We start from the raw sequence: 18,325 nt of genomic DNA, 5'->3' as shown, positions 1-18,325 counted from the left end.
TGCTGAGCCCGGTAGCGGTTATTCGCTACTCGTTTAACATTGCCTTTTTTTTTTTTTTTTCTTTTGGGCCGTGTTGTAGGTAATTACTTTCCAAGTTTGCTGGTGTCACCGGAACTACAGAGTGACTACATAAGGTACGCTTCAGGGTATCGACAACTTATTCACCGATTGTTTCGTGGGCACCGCCATTTTGTTGCCTGGTGTACAGAACGTGCGCAATTAGCCATGGTTCGATTCGAAAATGCGGCTACCCGAGCTTTAAGGTATGCGGAGTCAGGAACCTCAAGCGCGATACCGTTTTTCCCTGTCGCGGACTTGTTTTTACATTTCCAGAGGACGGAAAAGCGTTTTTTATGATATCAGGTCACTATTCAGATGACTGCCAACAATGATTTTAAGCAACAAGGGTGCAGGTGGCGCAAACTACCGGCCGTTATGAAGGGTACAGCCGTTATTATCCATCCTTTCCATTCATCCATTCAATGGGGTTTCTCGTGACGTGCTTCCGGCTCGAAATTTCGCCGGACGCCATTTTGATAAACTATCGCCGAATTTTTTTTTTTTTTTTTCTATACGCGGAGTCAATGTTTTTCAGATCGCCCGAGTTGTTTCGCGTTGCTGCGCCGGCAGTAGTAGTCGGCGGCCAACGTGGCCCTGGTCGTTGCCGCCAGAGCGACACCGAGAGTCAAAAGAACGGAGCTAGCATAGATTTATGTTGCCAATATAAATCTCCGGTCCTCCGGCCGCACTTACTGAGTTCTTTCGTCGACGGAACCACTCGCCATGCTTTTGCGGTTCACCAATTTAAAAGTGAAACCAATAACTAATTGTCCTCATACAAACGAAAGGCTTGGTGGACGCTGCTCAATGCGACAGCTAAGCGCCGGACGTCGGCGTTCTTCGTGCTAATGGCCGATTCACACGACGAACTGATCCGCGGACGGATTGATCACGTGACGACATGTCCGCGGTTCGTCCGCCTCTCAAGCGTATTTACACGAGCGAGACGACGAGCAGATGCCAGAGAGGACGGACCGAACCTGTCCGCCACCCCACAGTGCCGCGAAACCGCAACATCGCACCGTTGTCCACGAGAGAAATCGACGTTTGCTACAGCGATAAAGAATCGTACGCCGCCGTTACGTGCGGATCGAGACAGAACACCGTGATATAGGCTTCGCGCGAAGCGCCACTATCTTTACTAACCGAAGGCATGACAGTGACACATGGCATGCATGGTCCTGCTCGAGAAGGCTTCGGCGTATAAGCGACGAAGTTCTGGGTTCGCGGAGGGACGTTTGGAGATGCCTTCACGAACTCCGCGCTCGTACACAACATTTACGTACACCATTGTCACGAGAGAGGTCTTGCACGGTGAAAGGCTGATTGGACGTGCAAGAATTATCGCGGCGTGCTAGCCAAGTTTTGACGGAAGCTTCTTGACACGCACCCGAAGGAGTACAGGAAGCTGCGTCGATCAGGCGGGCAAAACGTCCACAGTTTCTTCCGCGCGTGGAACCAAGAATCGCCGGACAAAATGAACCAGTGAACGCACAAAACACAACGCTGCGCCATGCTTGTTTTAATCGTCCGAAAAAAAAAACAAAAAAAAAACAGAAACAACAAAAACACTGTACCGTGTCCATACTAATCGCTTTTCGAGTCAATCTCCCGCCAAAAATCCTCCAGTGAAAAAGGTGGTCGACTTTTTCAGTCTGCGAACGAGGCGCGGATCGCAGGAATCGGTGACGTGCCGGTCACGTGGTACACGGTTCGCAGACGGAAACCGAGATTCGGTCCTTCGTGTGAATCGGCTATACAAAGCGGATGACGAGCGCAGTGGAGAAGGCTGCCTTTTTCTCCACTGCATGCACTCGACCAACGGGTTCGAATGCGAAAAGCAAACGCCGAACGTTGGCGTTTTGCGTGCTAACGCGCACGTTCCACGAGTGCAGTGGAGACAAAGCTTTCGGTGTACCCACTAATCCTTCCAACCAGAGCTCGGCCGCTCTGACGTCTCCTCCGCGCTCTAGTCTCCTCCTCTCCCTCACTTTCTCGGCGCACACGTCCAACACCTCCTAAATGCGTCCCACGACTCGCGTCGCTCGGGCTTGAAGACCTCGGAAATCTGACGCGGAAAAAGAGATGAAAGGCCGAGGAGAAAGGCTTTCTATAGCTATTCCGACGGGTCGTTCCTTGCTGTTCATTAGAGGCCACGAAACAGGAAGCCACTGGTGGGCCGTTTTATTGCGCCCTTACAGTTCTCTTTTCGAGAAATCTCCGAAGAGCGCGGTATGCACATGCTTTCTCAAGCTGTCGTTGCTTTAGGTTCGGCGCCTGCAGGAACATGTCTTTGACCGGTGTGTTTGGCGTTCCGTCCCTCCCACATGTCACAAGGTGTCCCTAAGTGGCAACAAATGACGTCACAAAAGCCGGCGTGTCATGCAGTCGGGTGTCGCGATTCTGGCGGTTGGCGCAGGAAGTCCCGGCACAAACTTTCGAGCGAACGCAAATGTCCGCTGTCGTCCCATACTCCCAACTCCTGGCTGCCGAAGATTCCGTGGACTGCCACGTCAACCATCGCCGCTGCGTGACACCGCAACTATCGCTGCCGACGACAATCTGACATTTCTACGATGACCGGGCACCATGCATCCGTAGTTTTATTACATACATACAGCCTTGTTGCAGTTTTGTGCTCGCGGCATGTTACTCTGAAGAGCCCAGTATACACATTATTTCTAAAGCTGTCCACTTTAGGCCCTTTTCGTCTCGTATGACGCACCTGCTCCGAGTTTTTTTGTTGTCTTTTTTGTCCACAAACATATGACGTATGTCACAACCATGCGTATATATGGCAGCTGTAAATCGCTGCAGTTGAAATTGCTGTTTTCCCAAACGGCGAGATGTGCGTATAAATGCGCAGGAAATCTGGCAACCTTCTGGAAAGAATTTCGACTTCTGAAGAAGGCGCTGGCATTTCAAATGTAACGTTCGTTTCGGGAATGATATTTGACTTGCATAAGGCTTTACGTGGCTTGCAGGTGACGTCATCACGTCATGATGGCGGTCACTGTGTATAAAGCCCCTTGGTATGTTTGCGTTTGGGCTTTAATATAGAACTGGGTCATTCTATACTTGTAATCGACGTAAATAAACTTTTGGGTGTGAAATGTATGCTGCAGGAGGTCCGCGTTCAGTAGCAAGGACACCACAAGATGCCGCCGATCTAACGCCAGTGCAAGCCGTGCATTCTAAGTATATGTTTTCGGAGTTTATTTTTCGTTGAATTCGGAGGGTGTGTTTCGGAGTTTATCTTTCGCTAAGAATTCGGGGCTTATCGGAGTTTATTTTCTAAAATACCCTATTCTCTAGAATTTTGAGTTTAATTTTACTGTGTTTCTAGTTTTTTTTCTATTTATTTTTCAGAATTAAACATACAAATAAATATGAAAATATTCGAACGTCGACTCTTGCGCCGACATGCTGACCGCGATTGTCCAGGATGCTGTGAATGATTTTATACCCAAAAGTTGCCCAAAAAGGTCAAAATTCCCTAATTGGTTTTCTGCAGATTTGAAATATTACATAAGCAAGAAGCGACGTTACCATAATCTCTATAAGAAACTAAATTGCGAGTATTGGTACTACAGATTCTCAATCTGTAGAGCAATAGTTAAAAAACTTCTTGCTCGAGACGAAAGGCTTTACCAGGATCGTCTGGAACATGACTTCAAAGGACAACCGCATCGTTTTTGGCGTTACGTGCGAACAAGTAAAGACAATCTCAGCGCATCGGTGCTAAAAGCGGACGGCAAGCTTTGTTGCACACCGCAAGAAGTATCCGGGATGTTCACTCGGCATTTCAGTTCCACTTTTCTGCAGTCGCATAACACGCCTCCGGTTTTTAACATCGAAGAAAGTTTTGATGGTTTAGCTTATGAAAGTATAACAGAAGATGAGGTATTACTTTCTGTACGTAGGCTCAAGTCAATACTTTCCACAGGCTGTGATGGTATTCCAAATTTTATTATCAAGGGATGCACTGAATACCTTGTTCCCGCTTTAACTCATGTGTACAATTTGTCGCTACGGCGCGCGGAGTTTCCTTCTCGATGGAAAATGTCTGTGGTCGTACCAATGTTCAAATCTGGCGACCCCTGCGATGTCAACAACTTTCGCCCAGTGTCACTGTTGTGTGGTTTTTCAAAAGTTTTCGAAATGGTTATTTATGAACGTCTCTATTTTTATTTTAAACGAAAAATATCACCATTACAGCATGGCTTCCTGAAAGGTATATAGATCGATCGAGACTAATATGAGTGTCTTCCTTGGATATACCGGCCCTTTAGTAGCCAACCGTGGTCAATTAGACACTATTTATTTTGACATGTCAAAGGCTTTCGACAGGGTTTCGCACAACATACTTTTGTCAAAATTTAAAAAAAAAAAATATGGCTTATGTCTTACTTAACTGTTCATGGTTTTCCAGCTACCTGGGAAACCGCCAGAATCAAGTCAGTTTCTCAGATTGTTTGTCCGGGCCGTTTTTATCATTATCTGGTGTGCCCCAGGGCTCCAACCTTGGCGTTGTTATTTTTAGTGTTCATGAACGACTTGCCGTCGCAGGTGCTGCACTCCAAAGCATTATTGTACGCAGATGATTTGAAGCTGTTCAGGAGGGTAGAGAATGTACAGGATTATCTGTTGTTACAAAACCACGTATGTTCAATTGAGCAGTGGTGCATAACAAATAGACTACAACTTAATCTCAAGAAGACTTCAGTCATGTCAATCAGCAGGAAACACGAGAGCATAGTGTTCAGCTACAACCTTTCCGGAGGGCACATAAAGCGTGTATCTCTTGTACGGGATCTTGGTGTTCAAGTGAACTCCAGGCTGTTTTTTCATCAACATATGTGTCACAGATAGTTAATCAAGGCCTGCGATGTCTTGGTGCGGTGTCACGGATAACTAGAAAATTTAGAAGCCCTCATTGTGTTCTCTCTTTATATTTTTCACTTGTCCGGCCGCGTTTAGAGTTCGCATCCCTAATATGGAAGTCTGTTTCTCTCGGCTACAGCAATGTAATCGAAGAGGTACAGCGGAAATTTATTCGTATTGTATACGATAGGCACATTGGTCGTCGGCGTTTTTACAGCTATAGCTCGGTATTAGCAGGCATAGGCCTCCAGTCTCTTCACGACAGGAGGCTTGCACATGATATGAACTTTTTGAGAAAAGTTGTGCATGGCACTCTTGATTGCGACGAGTTGTTGTCATCATTGTGCTTCCGTGTCCCATCTGGGAAGGCGTGTAAATGTATTCACACATTTTATACAGATATTCATTCAAAGTGTCCAATGACTCGGTTACAAGATACATACAATTCAATGTTTTTACAAGATGACATATTCACTTGACTTTATCTTAGTGTGCCCGTGGCAACCACTTTTATTTTTAACTAACTAGGATTTGATGACGCGTCAGACTGATTTCTATTGTGCTCCTCGGCAACCACACTGTCCTATGTAATACCCTTTTTATTGTTAACGCCACTCTGAGAAACATGACAAAGTGTACTGTCCTGTAGGCCTCACGGCTGTTGACCGGCACCAAATAAACTATCTATCTATCTATCTATAAGAACTTGCCTATATTAGAGAGTTTTAGTAGATCGTTCCGATACCTCCGATAGCCCCGATAACGATACTATGCATGCGCAAGTGAGGCGGTGGCCAAGTATCGGGATATCGTTATCGGAGTCATTGGAACGATCTACTAAAACTCTCTAGTGAATGATATGTCAGCAACAGCTGACATATCAGTCAATACAGTTAGTATTGACGCCCTTGCGTCAATACTAACTGTCCCGCGAAAAATCTTCTGAAAAACTGTTGCTTCAACCAGTTAACGTCAATACTTCAAAATAAATAAAGACCTGTACGTAATGTTAGTTGTCGGGAAACGGGAAAACTCTAGCTGTCTTCAATCGACAGGTTCATAAAGCTTTCATTGTTATAAAAACGCAATCCCTCCTTCCGCCTAAGAAGCACAAATAGTACGCTTCAAAATGGAGACCGAAACAGGGGCTTTTGTTGTGACCGAGATGTACAATGAGCAGTTGTTCTAATCGAACCTTGACCAGATAAACGGTGAACTCCCCTCTGTCAATGGCCCGATATTTCAAACGAAAACGAAGTGGTCTCTCCTCAGAAACCACTGACCCTGTGCCCTCACGCAATTTTTTTCTAGAAAATACCGTTTTTAATTGCGTTTTATTTTGTTTTTGTGACCTCGAAATTCGGGGTTTCACGGATAAATACCAGTCCGCGAAAAAAATTTACCGCCGAGTATTTGTTTTTATTTTTTTACGAATTGATTCTAAAGGATGGAACCCTAATTTTAGGCGATAGCCATATATGACGACAAACAACGTGGGCGAATTTTAATTTTAACGTGAAACGTGCTTTGTTTAGGTGCTTTACATTTTGTGTGTCCGCGTAGCTCTACTCTGATTGGTTAACGGGGAGGTCACGTGACCAGAGGGTTAGGCGAGGAGGAGCTCGCGACCACCTGTGCGCACTGAGGAGAGAGAAAGCTCGAGAATATGGAAGGCCCCGGAAGATCGCCAAGTTTGTCAGCTCTGCATGCGTGAAACTCGGAGTATCGCTAAACGTTTGGGATGCTAGAAAGTTTGACGTATGCGAGACAATTGCCCGGTAATTGGCCGTACATTTTCTAAAATTAGTTTGCCTTTCCAAAATGTCGTGTAATCATATGACAGCCTCAGAAAACGCATTGTGAGCCCCAAGCGTCGTATTAAAAGAACGCCAAAGGAACAATAGCGTGGCAAGAAGCGTGAGCATAAGCCACGCCCTGGATGGATGGACGAATGCTAATGGTTTTTACCCTTTATAACGGGCGCTAGCTTGCGCCACCTAGCCTCCGTTTCTTAAAGCTCTCCGTGATTCCACAGGTGTACAGGCTTGCGTGAGGTTGGTGCACATTTTGGTTGCCTCGTTTCACTGAGGCAGAAACCGAAAACTTCCCATATTTATTTCGGTGTGTTTAAACTACGCGATGTTTCTTTTCTTTCTTTTTTTCTAAATTAATTATATTTGTCGCTTTGTTTTCCCGGGATAAAGTAAGTGGGCCAAGCCATAAATTGAAAGCATTTGCCACACGTTTGAGCGCCAATTACGCGTGGAATCTCGTGACACTTGCCGTCTATACATGCTGGAAACAACCAGAGTATGTTTACGTTCTTATTTTTTTACAATGAAATATATGGTGCTTACGTATGTAGCGCTTGCCGTTTGGTCATTAATTGTGGCTCTTTGCAGCGTTTGCGCACACACTTTTAAAAAATGTAGTTGTTGTGGTAGAATAATACTAAACGACGGGCACTTCAAAGTGTTTTTTTTCGCGATGAATTATTATTTTGATTATTATATTACGTCCTTTTGAAGTCTGTGCGACAATACATTTTCGCCACAGTGTGCCAAGAACCGACAGCGCTGGCTGTTATTGCGCGTATAATATTAGTGACACCCACTTTTATGCATATACACCCTTTACTTACTCGATCACACACAGCACAGCTTTCTGGTCACTGATGAGTATATATATATATATATGCTGGAAGCACACTGCACACGTGAGTCTGCGCCCCTTCCTACAACGAGGTCAAAGTCGCTTAGCCTCCCATATATGGGCAGAAGCGGCGAAACGGGTGAACATTGGATGCACATTGCCTGCAATAAAAAAAGTAATTCTGTTGTGTGTGTGTTTTTTTTGTTTTTTAATGTGAAACATTGAGATTGCAGAGAATGTTTTCGCAACAAAGAACCTCGTTCGGAGACGGTCCTCCTCCGTTTCCCCTTACAAAGCCGCCGGGCTTATGCGGAACGCAAGTTCGTCTGCTTCTTTTGCAGGGATTGTGGTGACGTCAGAACGCCGAGCTATGATTGGCTCAGATTGAAGCATAGTGGGTAGACGTCACGGCAGCTCGCTTTGAGGTCTACCCACTATCCCTCCGTCACAGCCAATCGGAGCTCGGCGTTCTGACGTCATGATAACCCCTGCAAAAAAAGGCAGACGAACTTGCGTTCCGCATAGGAACGCTATCCGCCCGTCACCCTGCTCGCGTGCACGGCACCAGAGAAGAACCGTTTACGAACGACGCTCTTCCGTGGAAGCTCCTCAACCGAGAGTTCTAAAGCCGAGTCACATTGCTCGTACCTCATACAAAAGACACAATGTTCGCTTCACACGTTGCGCTAGAATTTTCTGCGAACACCCTTCAAGCATATATTCCAATCATGTTTGCTTTATATATATATATATATATATATATATATATATATATATATATATATATATATGCTAAGAATATGTTTGCACATAGTTTTTTTGTATGACTAATGTGGCAGTAATGGCATACGAGGAAGAAACGCGCCTCACACAATAGAGAGTTTTAGGGAACCGTTTTTGCACGTCCCATACGGTATACGATGGACCCTCCGGTATACGAACTCCGCATATGGAGTCTTCTGCGGTAGCTCATGCGCAGTTCGTACCGGAGAACCGACCGTGTACCGTATCGAATGTGCTAAAACGGTTCCCTAAAACTCTCTCAGTAGAGAGTTTTAGAGAACAGTTGTGGCACGTCCGATACGGTACGATATGGGCCCTCCGGTATACGAACTGCGCATATGCAAGTCGTCTGGGGCAGCGCATGCGCAGTTCGTACCGGAGGGTCCATCGTATCGTATCGGATGTGCAAGAACGGTTCCCTAAAACTCTCTAAGAGCGAGTTTTAGTAGACCGTGTTTCCCCCTCCGCTAAGCCCCTCCGCTACCCGGAACTCTACAGCCAAGGCCATCGGCACGCAGGCGCAGTGGTGGTTTCTTCGTTGCGAAGGGGTTGGCGGAGGGGGAAACACGGTCTACTAAAACTCCCTAAAATCCGCAGCCCGGTTTTCGTATCGCGTATCGGCGGTGCGACCGTGTCCAGCGCCTGCGCGGATATCCCGTGCGCGCGGCTGGCTGTTTTTTTTTTCGTAACGTGTCGTGGCGTCCTTGTCTCGCATGTAGTGCGCCATCGATGCTCGGCGTTCCGGAACGGCGATCCGAGGCAGCCTCCGCGCCGACTTTATTCCGTTAATGACTCGGGGCTGCCGGAATGCGCCGTCGCTCTTACGTCATTACTCGTCACACGCGGGGTTAATAAGCGGGGACCCCTGGGCTGAGCGTTGCGCCGCGCTGCTCATCCTCCGAGGCATAGAATATATCACGGCCTTCGTTGCGACACCCAGGATCTTGGTCGTTCTTCACGGAGCCTGTCGCTTCCCACCCCTGATTTTGTAGTTTTGTTTCGTTCGAGCGAGCATTTACAAGAGGAGTGTTTACACATGTCTTCGACTGGCTCTTTCAGAGCTATTGAGTTTCTAATGTGTTAATACATTAGAAACTCGATACAAACTCGCTGATTATTTTTGTAAGGGTCCTATGCCGCTCGCGCATAGGAAGTGGAACCCGAAGTGGCGACGAAACGCCGCAACCGTACCCGGTTGCGGCGTTTCGTTTAGTGACGCGGTCAAAATTCGTCATTAAGGCCTTCTCATTTAGGAGGTGTTGCTTAGAACTTGGGGGCAAAAAGATAAAGAGACTTCGCGGGGAGCTGAATCTAGGTCACTGCAGCTCAATGGAGCCAGCAGGCGCGTGTTCACGTATTTTCGTACAGGGACCCTTCTGATTCGGCGATTTTCTAAAACGGTCCATTTGCACGTCGTCTTTAATTAAGCGTGCGCCAAACGCTGGCCGGGGAAGTGGGGCCCCCCTCCGAACCGGAATTTGCTCGCGGCCACGGCACGGCAGGCGGCAAGGCGACCTGGCCGCACCTCGGCCGAGCGATGACGTGCGACGTGGGCATGCCGACCGGCGTCTCCCGAGGGTGCGGTGGGTGCCGGCCGTGGGACCTGTCTTCCTCGCTGGAAAGGGCGTGCCTCGGCACACCGACCCCTTCTTTTACGTGGGAAAATGTTGCAGAGGCAGGGTCGGGATAAGAACAAACTACACCGACTTGACTTAACGACAATAACCATTTAATTATACTTTGTTTCACTGTAATGGCGCGTTCACACTTGCGGATTTGCGGAAAGTAGATTTTAGAGCCGGGTGGCCAAATCGACTCGTGGCTGGCGGAAAATCTGGATCACTGCGGGACCCATATCAAGATTTTCCGCCAGCGGCGACTGGATTTCGCCACCTGGCTCCAAAATCAGCTCTCCGCCTGCGCGGATCCGCCTGCGGATCCGCGAGTGTGAACGCGCCATAAAGGGCCCATACACATGTTTGCGTTTGAACGCGGTGTGCGGAACGGCGTCCTTGCGGTAGGAAGCGGCCGCTTACGGAACGGAGCGCGCGGTCGTGCGCAGCGCTCCGCAGCGCGATGCAAGAGACTAGAACCTGACTCAACTTATCAACGCGGCGCGTTGCGGTAGACCAATCAGAAGCCGAGAGAGAGAAAACAAAAGGACGGTCACGTGCTCGCCCGCGCCCCGTCAGCGACGCGCATCCGGCTGTTTCCACGTTCGGAGTCTGCGTATCTCTTTTCTGCTTGTTGAGGAGCGGTGGAAAGACGGGAGCAGCGGGTTGCCGATCCCAAAGGCTGCGTTGGATCAATTGCTGGAAAGAAAATCGCGGAAGCCAGCGGCCGATCCTCCCAAGATCGGGGACCTCGCGACCAACCTCGAGGCTGTCGCCGGGCGCCGCCTCCATGTTGCCTTGGATTTCGCTTCTCTTGGTGAGCCGCAGGCGACGATAGCGCGTTCTTATTGGCTGACTTCTGTCGAACAACGTTCCAACAATACTTTGTGCTCAAACGCTCTTCGTGCCGTTCTGCAGCCGCCTGCGTAAACGAGTGCATCGCGCTTAAACGCAAAATGTGTTTTATCAATCGACTAATCTTTATTTGCTTCCTGAAATACGGTTCAAATGTAAATCCTGTAGAAGCCAATACTGACAATTGTGCGTGGAACGGAAGTCGACAAAGAGCAAACGCAACTGCCCCTTCGAACCCATCAGAGCGGCGGAGGTGAAGCCCCTGACAGCCCTCGGCAAGCTTGAAACGAAATATGACAGTAAGATACCTTATGGTTACGCGTCTCTCTTCAACACGCTAATTGGCTCGCTGGGACCGTGGCCTTCGCCGTTATTCAGGTCACGGTGTGACAGAGTGTAGATTTTTCCCATAGAGGAAACATCATCAGTGACGCCAGTTCCCAGGCTAGGTGGCGCGAGCTACCGCCCGTTATAAAGGGTACAACCATTAGAATCCATCCGTCACTATATATATATATATATATATATATATATATATATATATATATATATATATATATATCAGCACCTTCTCTCACAATGCCCACTGATTTACGTTCTCTCACAGTGCCCACTGATTTGCACATGGTGAAGTCCTTCCCCGACTGCTAACACCTTGCCGAAACAGCGCCGAAGGGAATTTGCCGCGATCATGTACGACCTCTTTGAACGCCTGATCACCATAGATGACTGTCGGGTGTACTGGTATACTACCCAAGACTAAAATAATAAAGCGAACAGTGAAATCATCCGGATTCAACGCCGTCAAACAAAGGGAAGGCGGAGTCATCATCGGGGAAGGTGGTGATTACCGGTGTGTCTTTGGTACTGCAGTGGTGTTCTCCTGACAGATTAGGCCCGCAAGGGCCAAACAATGGCAGGAAAATATTATCGGGACCTGTCGGACTGGTTACAGGGAAGCCATCGAGCGTAGCGGGAAACTGACCGAGGCAGCGCGTTTTTGCTCCACCACAACGCACCCGCGATGCTTGCAGATGTATGTGAAATCCTTCCTTCGCCCCCGATTCACCCGCCCTGGCACCCAGGGACTTCTGCCTTCTTCCTCTCATGAAGAACCCACCGCGTGGCAAGCGTTTCCAGGACGATGACGATGTTATTGTAAAGGAGGAACACTTCCTCGAAAGCTAAAATGAGGCCTCCTACAATTAGGGTGTCCGCCAGCTCATCAGTCGGTGGCAGAAACGTGTCGCCTTGTGATGCATATGTTGAGATTGGACTAACACAGCCACCGACGCTAGTGATCGAAGCTCTCTAAGTTTGTGGTGATAGTAGATCGTTCGGCCGATGACTCGCGATAACGATACACGGTGCTCCACTTCCGCCTTTGCGTGTACATCGTATCGTTATCAGGGGTACGGGAACTATCGGAAGGACCTACTCTCGAATATAGAGTTTTAGTAGATCTTTCCAATTACTCCGATAACGATACATGATATTCAACTTCCGCCTTCGCGCGTGCATCGTATCGTTATCGGGTATCTTTATGGGAGGTATCGAAACGATGTATTATAGCCTTCCCGATACCCACAAAGCCTGGCAGTTCGGCGACGGAGCCATAGAGTGCCCGGTCGCAGATTTGGAGTGCGAGGATTTCGTAGCACAGAGCATCAAAGAGCCATTCCTCGGGGAACCTGGGCGTCAGCGCACAGCTTTCGCAGCGGCGAGGACCCGAAATACACTTGTTCGCTCGGGAGAAGTTTCTTCGTTTCGCCGCAGCGGAGCGCCACTCACGTGGCTCTCCTCTGATCCCAAGGAGGTTAGAAGTACTAGGAGGGGGCACGTTGCGATATTGGTGAAGCCTAGTCATAAAAAGTTTAAACGATTTTGTGCCCAGCGTGACCGCAGATCTGTCTGGTGATTGGTGCGCGTGACATGTCACGTGTGAGATGGAGGGTTGATTGTAGAAGTACTCCTTCCAGGCTCGCGCGCGCTCCGTCCGGTAGGTTTAATCAGATCGAAGGCTAGACTGTGGTGTATTCTAGTACCCCACAGCAAGACGAAGTCTAGCTACGGTCACGTGATGTGGTCACGTTGGCATGGTAAGTGAGGAGAGTAAGGAGGAAAATGAGAAAGAGGCGAGGCGTCAAGGTAGCATGGCTTGTGGAGGCTACGCGGCCGACGTCATGCCCTCTCCTACCCTTCTATTCTCCATGTCTGATCCGTTGTCTGCCGGCGCTCCACCTTTTCCCTTTTGCCGGCCGCTTCTCGTGGCCATCTGCCGGGCTTTGTAAGCATATAGGAGGCTATGGATGTATTAAAACTTTCTATTAACAGGGACTTCACGAGTGCCTCTCGTACTCTCTTGAATTCTAGAGCGCATACGTGTTGGCAAGGCAGCTGGGGGAACCCATCGCTGCGATGCACACGGAGGAAACTCGGTGCATGACCGCGCTGAAGACATGTTTAGACGTAAGAAAAACCTGCCCTGTGACAATGGGTATGACATAAATCTCAGTGTCACAACGCGGACTGTTTCTCCTTAGGTGTATAGGTGTTTTGAGTCTCGCCATTCATCCTCTCCGTATACGATCGCAGCGATTGGGGCTCCCAACTGCTTTGACGGAAAGCAGTTGCACTGAATTTTTTCTAGTCTAAAAAAAGAAGAAAAAGAAATGAAGGGAACTTTTAATTCATGTAAACGATGATGAACCCGGACACCAGCCAGTAATTGGGCACACACGCGGCCCGCCACGTCTCGTGAACGTGTATTTACCGACCAAGCCGTTCTGAGGTCCCGCGTGCCAACAAGGGGTCCATCGGGCCAAGGACGTCGGCGCTGTAGGAGGCCTGGCGGATCGGCGTCGACCCTCGACGGGGCGATCGCTATGCGTGCGAGGCGTCTTTTTATGCTCGAGACGGCGATCGTCTTGGCACCTGACGACGCAGGCGGATGTTCGTGCGAGACGCCCGTCCAGAACCCGCAGGGCATATACGCGTCCGATTTCGCCTCGCGTGCCAAAGGTCTCCTGCCATGATTGGCTTATTTACTCACAATTGTTCTACGCATTTGTCCGTAGCTGACGGCTGGGGTTTCCGTCGTCACGAAGGCAAGTTGGGACCTCTTTTACTTCGACTCACATCTTTGATACATATAGGGGGAGAAGGGGGCTTGTAATAAAAAAACTACAAAAAGTTTTTTTTATCTATTTCAATAAAGTTCTTTTTTTTTTTTCGGAAGGATTGGAATTCCCTCTTCTCAGCGTGCTATTGATCATCTCTACATTGAAATTAGTTATTGAGAAAACGGCAAATGAAGGTCATGCTACATCCAATGTTCGAATTCCCCCGCGCTTTCTATAGTGGCATGGCGTCACGCATTGTAAAACTTGGAGGTCTAGCGGGCAGAGTAAAATGACGCGCATTTCTTTCCGTTCTGCCGGAGTGAACATTTTTTGGAGCATTCATTTCACGCCATCAAACTTCCTGCAATCCGTCAAATTACACAACATCTGTCGTCACTGTGTTGCCAGTGAGAGACCTTCAGTTTGAGAAAAGGGCGAGGTCCAAAATTTAGAAATTCAACAACTTCGTTGAAAATAATATTTTTTTAGGCAAGTCAGCGACCGTCAGAATTTTTCCGCGGCGCTCCCCTTCATGATTGAGACTCCGTGGCTTTCAGAGTTTCCTTTTGTTTGAATTAGAGGTGGTCTTTCGGGTTTATTTTCCCCACAGATTCGGTGTTTTTCGGTGTATTATATATATATATATGTGTGTGTGTGTGTGTGCGTGTGCGTGTGCGTGTGTGTGCGTGTGTGTGTGTGTGTGTGTGTGTGTGTGTGTGTGTGTGTGTGTGTGTGTGTGTGTGTGTGTGTGTGTCAGGCGTTTATGGGGCTCATGTCGAACAAAACGGGACGCGGGCATAGGTAACAGATGCATTATCCGAATGCATGGAAGGCATCTCCCGTGCCAATAAGGGAATGAAACAAGATGAGGGATGGGGGACTTGTTTACCGAAGAAAGCAGCAGCTCCGCGCACAATCCACTGGAAGCTGTGTGCCGAGAAAAACATAAAATTAAGCTGTAGTACATATATGTGTTTTCCCTCGTGAAGCTTGGACTATTCTTATTCAAGGACAGGCCCAATTAGGGGCACGTCGGGTTTCCCCTGTTTGGATAAAACCGGCGCTCTACTGATAAACATGGATGTTCAGCGTGACATACCCAACTTAATAGCAATTACTCGTGGCAGAAGTGCGTGAACTAAGACTTCGACACATTCGTTTACTACCCAAGGAAGACAACTGCGACATTTATGCACTGTGGCCTGAGTGAGGCGCGCTTGTTGAAATGTTTATATATCTTTGCTCCCAGCTCATTAAAGATTTGTTAACAATAGATATGTAAAAACAAGTGTTTTTTACATTCTAACCTCCCATGGTGCGATATCGCTCAAGAAGTTCAGAGACTAATTTCACATGCAGGCACTTTTATGTGTCATTATGCCAAAGGGGCGTCGTTCTGTGAACGCTTGGAGCTACGCTGGCACGAGTTTTTGTGACCATGTGCACGAGTACAATGGCGATTTCAAGTACCGTAAACCAAATCGAGAACACGGACATTCGGGAAAAGGTGGCAGCACCTTTTCTCGAATAGGTGCTGCCGCCTGGAGGCGCGACTGGGTTCGAGATGAAGTGACTTGAAAACGACGCGCTCGGTGTCGCCCTTTTCGCAGGCGCAGTGGGTGTATGCCAAGCACGCGCACTCGTGCAGTGCAAGCACTGTTCAGGGCCACATGCTCGCGCCTGTAGCGTCGGCTGAAGTATAGACCGAGCAGTCGCTCATTCGAAGTGGACGCTCTCAGGTATGTTTTCAACCGTCGTAGTGAAGAGAACGAGCGCTCAGCTTCCGGGCAGAGTCGCTAGGATCTTGAGGAGACGATGGACGTTCTGAAATAGGGCCTCCGGACAGAGGGTGACCGCTTGTATACCGCAGACGTGACCGGCGCTTCACGTTTCTCCCTCTTTCATTGGACGCCTAAAATTTCCCTATTTTTGGCGAAGTTTCCCTCATTTTTTGAAAGTCGTCGCTCAGGGATGCAATGAAGTCCTTCTTGCTTTCTGCTTTGTATGTCGAGGTGGCATCCGACGCAATTCTTTATTAATCTCTTCGTTGCACGGAACATCAGCAACTCCGAAGAGACAAGCCTTCATATTCTCACTACGCATAGGCGCAAGGGTATTCAAGTTCCTTTCCACGTTCGGCGTGTAGTTTCCTTGTGGCGCGCCATGTCATTTCTCCGAGTGACGGAACGACGAGTTCGGACTGATGACTTCTCCTTATCCCGAGGATATGCTGCTGCTGCCGTTGGACCACGCTGCAAGGTAAAACGTCCTAGCAAAGATAACACTCTCCGTCCTTCGGCATCTGGAACTGATAATAGATTTTGGTTTTGATTGTTCAGAATTACCTTCGCCTTAAATATGGGCCCCTAGTGTTTGTGCGTGGCCGGCTCTCCAATTTTTCAGTGTTGAGACTTTTTTTTTGAAAGTATAGCTATCCTTGTGTTTTGTCTGGCTTTCACGCGTTGGTAATGCAGTGGTACCTCAAAAAGCGGAGGGAGTTGTGTGCTGTGAGGAAGCCTTTGAAGTTGGTGGGCCGCAAGTACGACGACAATAGAACAGTCAGCCACCACGTCCGTATTCCTGTAAATGAAGCCTGCTCCGTTTTGAAAAATGACAATGCAGCGTTTGCCTGAGCGTCCTTGTCGGCGAGCTCACCCTGCGTCATTGAGGGGGGGGGGGGGGGGGGGGGGGGGGGGATGCCGTTGAACCCCTCCCGAAACAAAATCCTGGCTGCGCCACTGGTTCTGACGGAGTTGGAGCACTCCGCGATGTCTAGTCTATTTTTGCAGTGCGAAAAACAAAACTTCGCTTTTGTCCCCATGGGAGCTATTTTCGGCCCTGAAGTTGATACAGAGAGGCCATCTTCCCTTTCTGCTCGGCCAGGAGGAAGAGAGATAGGGTGCCAAATCCATTTACTCTCGAACCGATATGTCTGAAAAAGGTGTATTCTTGGACAAACTGTGCAAATCTTGAACAGGGACGTTTGCGAAAAACCAGTGAGTCGTGCGAGAAGTTTTGTGTGGCATTCGCGTTCAAAGAATGGGCGAACATCACTGGAAGACGAAGAGACATTAGCAGATTTTGTTGGAGGCATCGCCAGTTTGAAAGGCTCGGTAACTTTCCGATCTTTACAATGCAAAAAAAAAAAAAAAAAATCGGATTTGGGCCGAACTGAACCGGAACAGTCTAGGGACCTTGGAAAAGTCGGTAACACTGAACTCTATGGTCGGAAAGCTTCGCAACAACCAGCGACGACGACAGGGTGGACATCACCGCCAGGGATCGCTGCACTACACGCAAGCTTCACGCCTCCGTTACCCGATAACGTCGCGCGCTCGCGCGCGTTATCCATTGTCGTTTTACAATCGCCGCACTCATCGTGCACAAGCAAACCTAAGCAGTCCTTCAACACGTCGTTCGTATCGTGGTTCGTATCGCCGGTATCGCTGGGTCAGTCCATCGGCTGTTTTTCCCTCGGGGATGGAACCTGTCGCCGACAACGTCGCACACTGCGGGTCCCAAAAGACCAGCCAATGCACGCTGCAACCATGACCGGCAAAGACTCGAAGGCGGGCCACTCGCGCTGCGTGTCGAAGCCCGTCTGTCGCCGCGGCAAAGTGAGTGTCGTTGCTAACCCGGAAGGCGTTCTTGGTGCGTTCATTTTACGTGGAAAAACGCGGCCACGATTTTTTGGGGCATGGTGCAGAGTAAAGCGATATCTCCGATATATAGGTGTTTTCGGCAATCTTGCGTGAGGGTTCCAACTCGACGAGAGACTCCTTTGGTTTGTACAGTCGAGCAATCAAAACTACGTAAAGCACACACTGCTCAAGCCGGGGTTTTAGTGGGGTGGGGCTGATGAAAGGGTGGTGTTCTTTGACTCTGCAAATCCTCCTCAGCGGTAACTATGTAAATCGCCGGACCTAACATACCGTTCCGTTTTGTCGTGCCTTGCACTTTGATCACGCGCTTTACCGCCCCCCCTCCCCCCTTTTCCCTCTCCCCCTTCCATCTCCTTTTGCAACTAAACAAGGGCCCACAAAGTGTTTTTATTTTGATTTGTGCGTTTCAAGGTGCAACCTTCCTTGTCGTTAGAGTTCAGGTCATGAGGAAATGTTTTGTTGGTCGTTTATCTTGTTGTTTTGAAGACTGATATCATTGCCTTAATGCTGAGTAGCTTTTTTTTTTTTTTATCTGCCGGACGAAGGACTGATAATTGAGGGGTCAGGTACGGCAAGGAGAACACCCGACCTGCGGATATTGTATGATCAATACGAATGATTGCTTCGGAAATAATTTATGCAAATGGGATTTGTTTTGTTGATATCAATGGTAATATTGATAGGCTGGTAGTTC

The 18,325-nt window shown here is 48.5% G+C and overlaps 1 protein-coding gene across 4 annotated transcripts in view; it reads left to right on the top strand.

The window, feature by feature from the left end:
- The window catches only part of LOC8042288 (inositol-trisphosphate 3-kinase A), a 114,826-nt gene that overhangs the window by 68,207 nt on the left and 28,294 nt on the right, over positions 1 to 18,325 (top strand). The window contains exon 1 of one of the 4 annotated variants that reach the window (XM_040222285.3): positions 17,322 to 17,586. The exons of the other annotated variants lie outside the window; for them this stretch is intronic. Within the exon in view, the coding sequence (XP_040078219.1) occupies positions 17,503 to 17,586 (84 nt within the window). The 5' untranslated portion in view covers positions 17,322 to 17,502. Of the gene's footprint in view, positions 1 to 17,321; positions 17,587 to 18,325 lie in introns of those variants that run through there. 4 annotated transcript variants of the gene reach the window in all.

This window comes from Ixodes scapularis, unplaced genomic scaffold (genome assembly GCF_016920785.2).
Source record: "Ixodes scapularis isolate PalLabHiFi unplaced genomic scaffold, ASM1692078v2 PGA_scaffold10__122_contigs__length_95168666, whole genome shotgun sequence".
Classification (NCBI taxonomy): domain Eukaryota; kingdom Metazoa; phylum Arthropoda; class Arachnida; order Ixodida; family Ixodidae; genus Ixodes; species Ixodes scapularis.
Note: the sequence above shows the minus strand (reverse complement) of the source record. Positions and strands in the feature narration are given on the sequence as shown.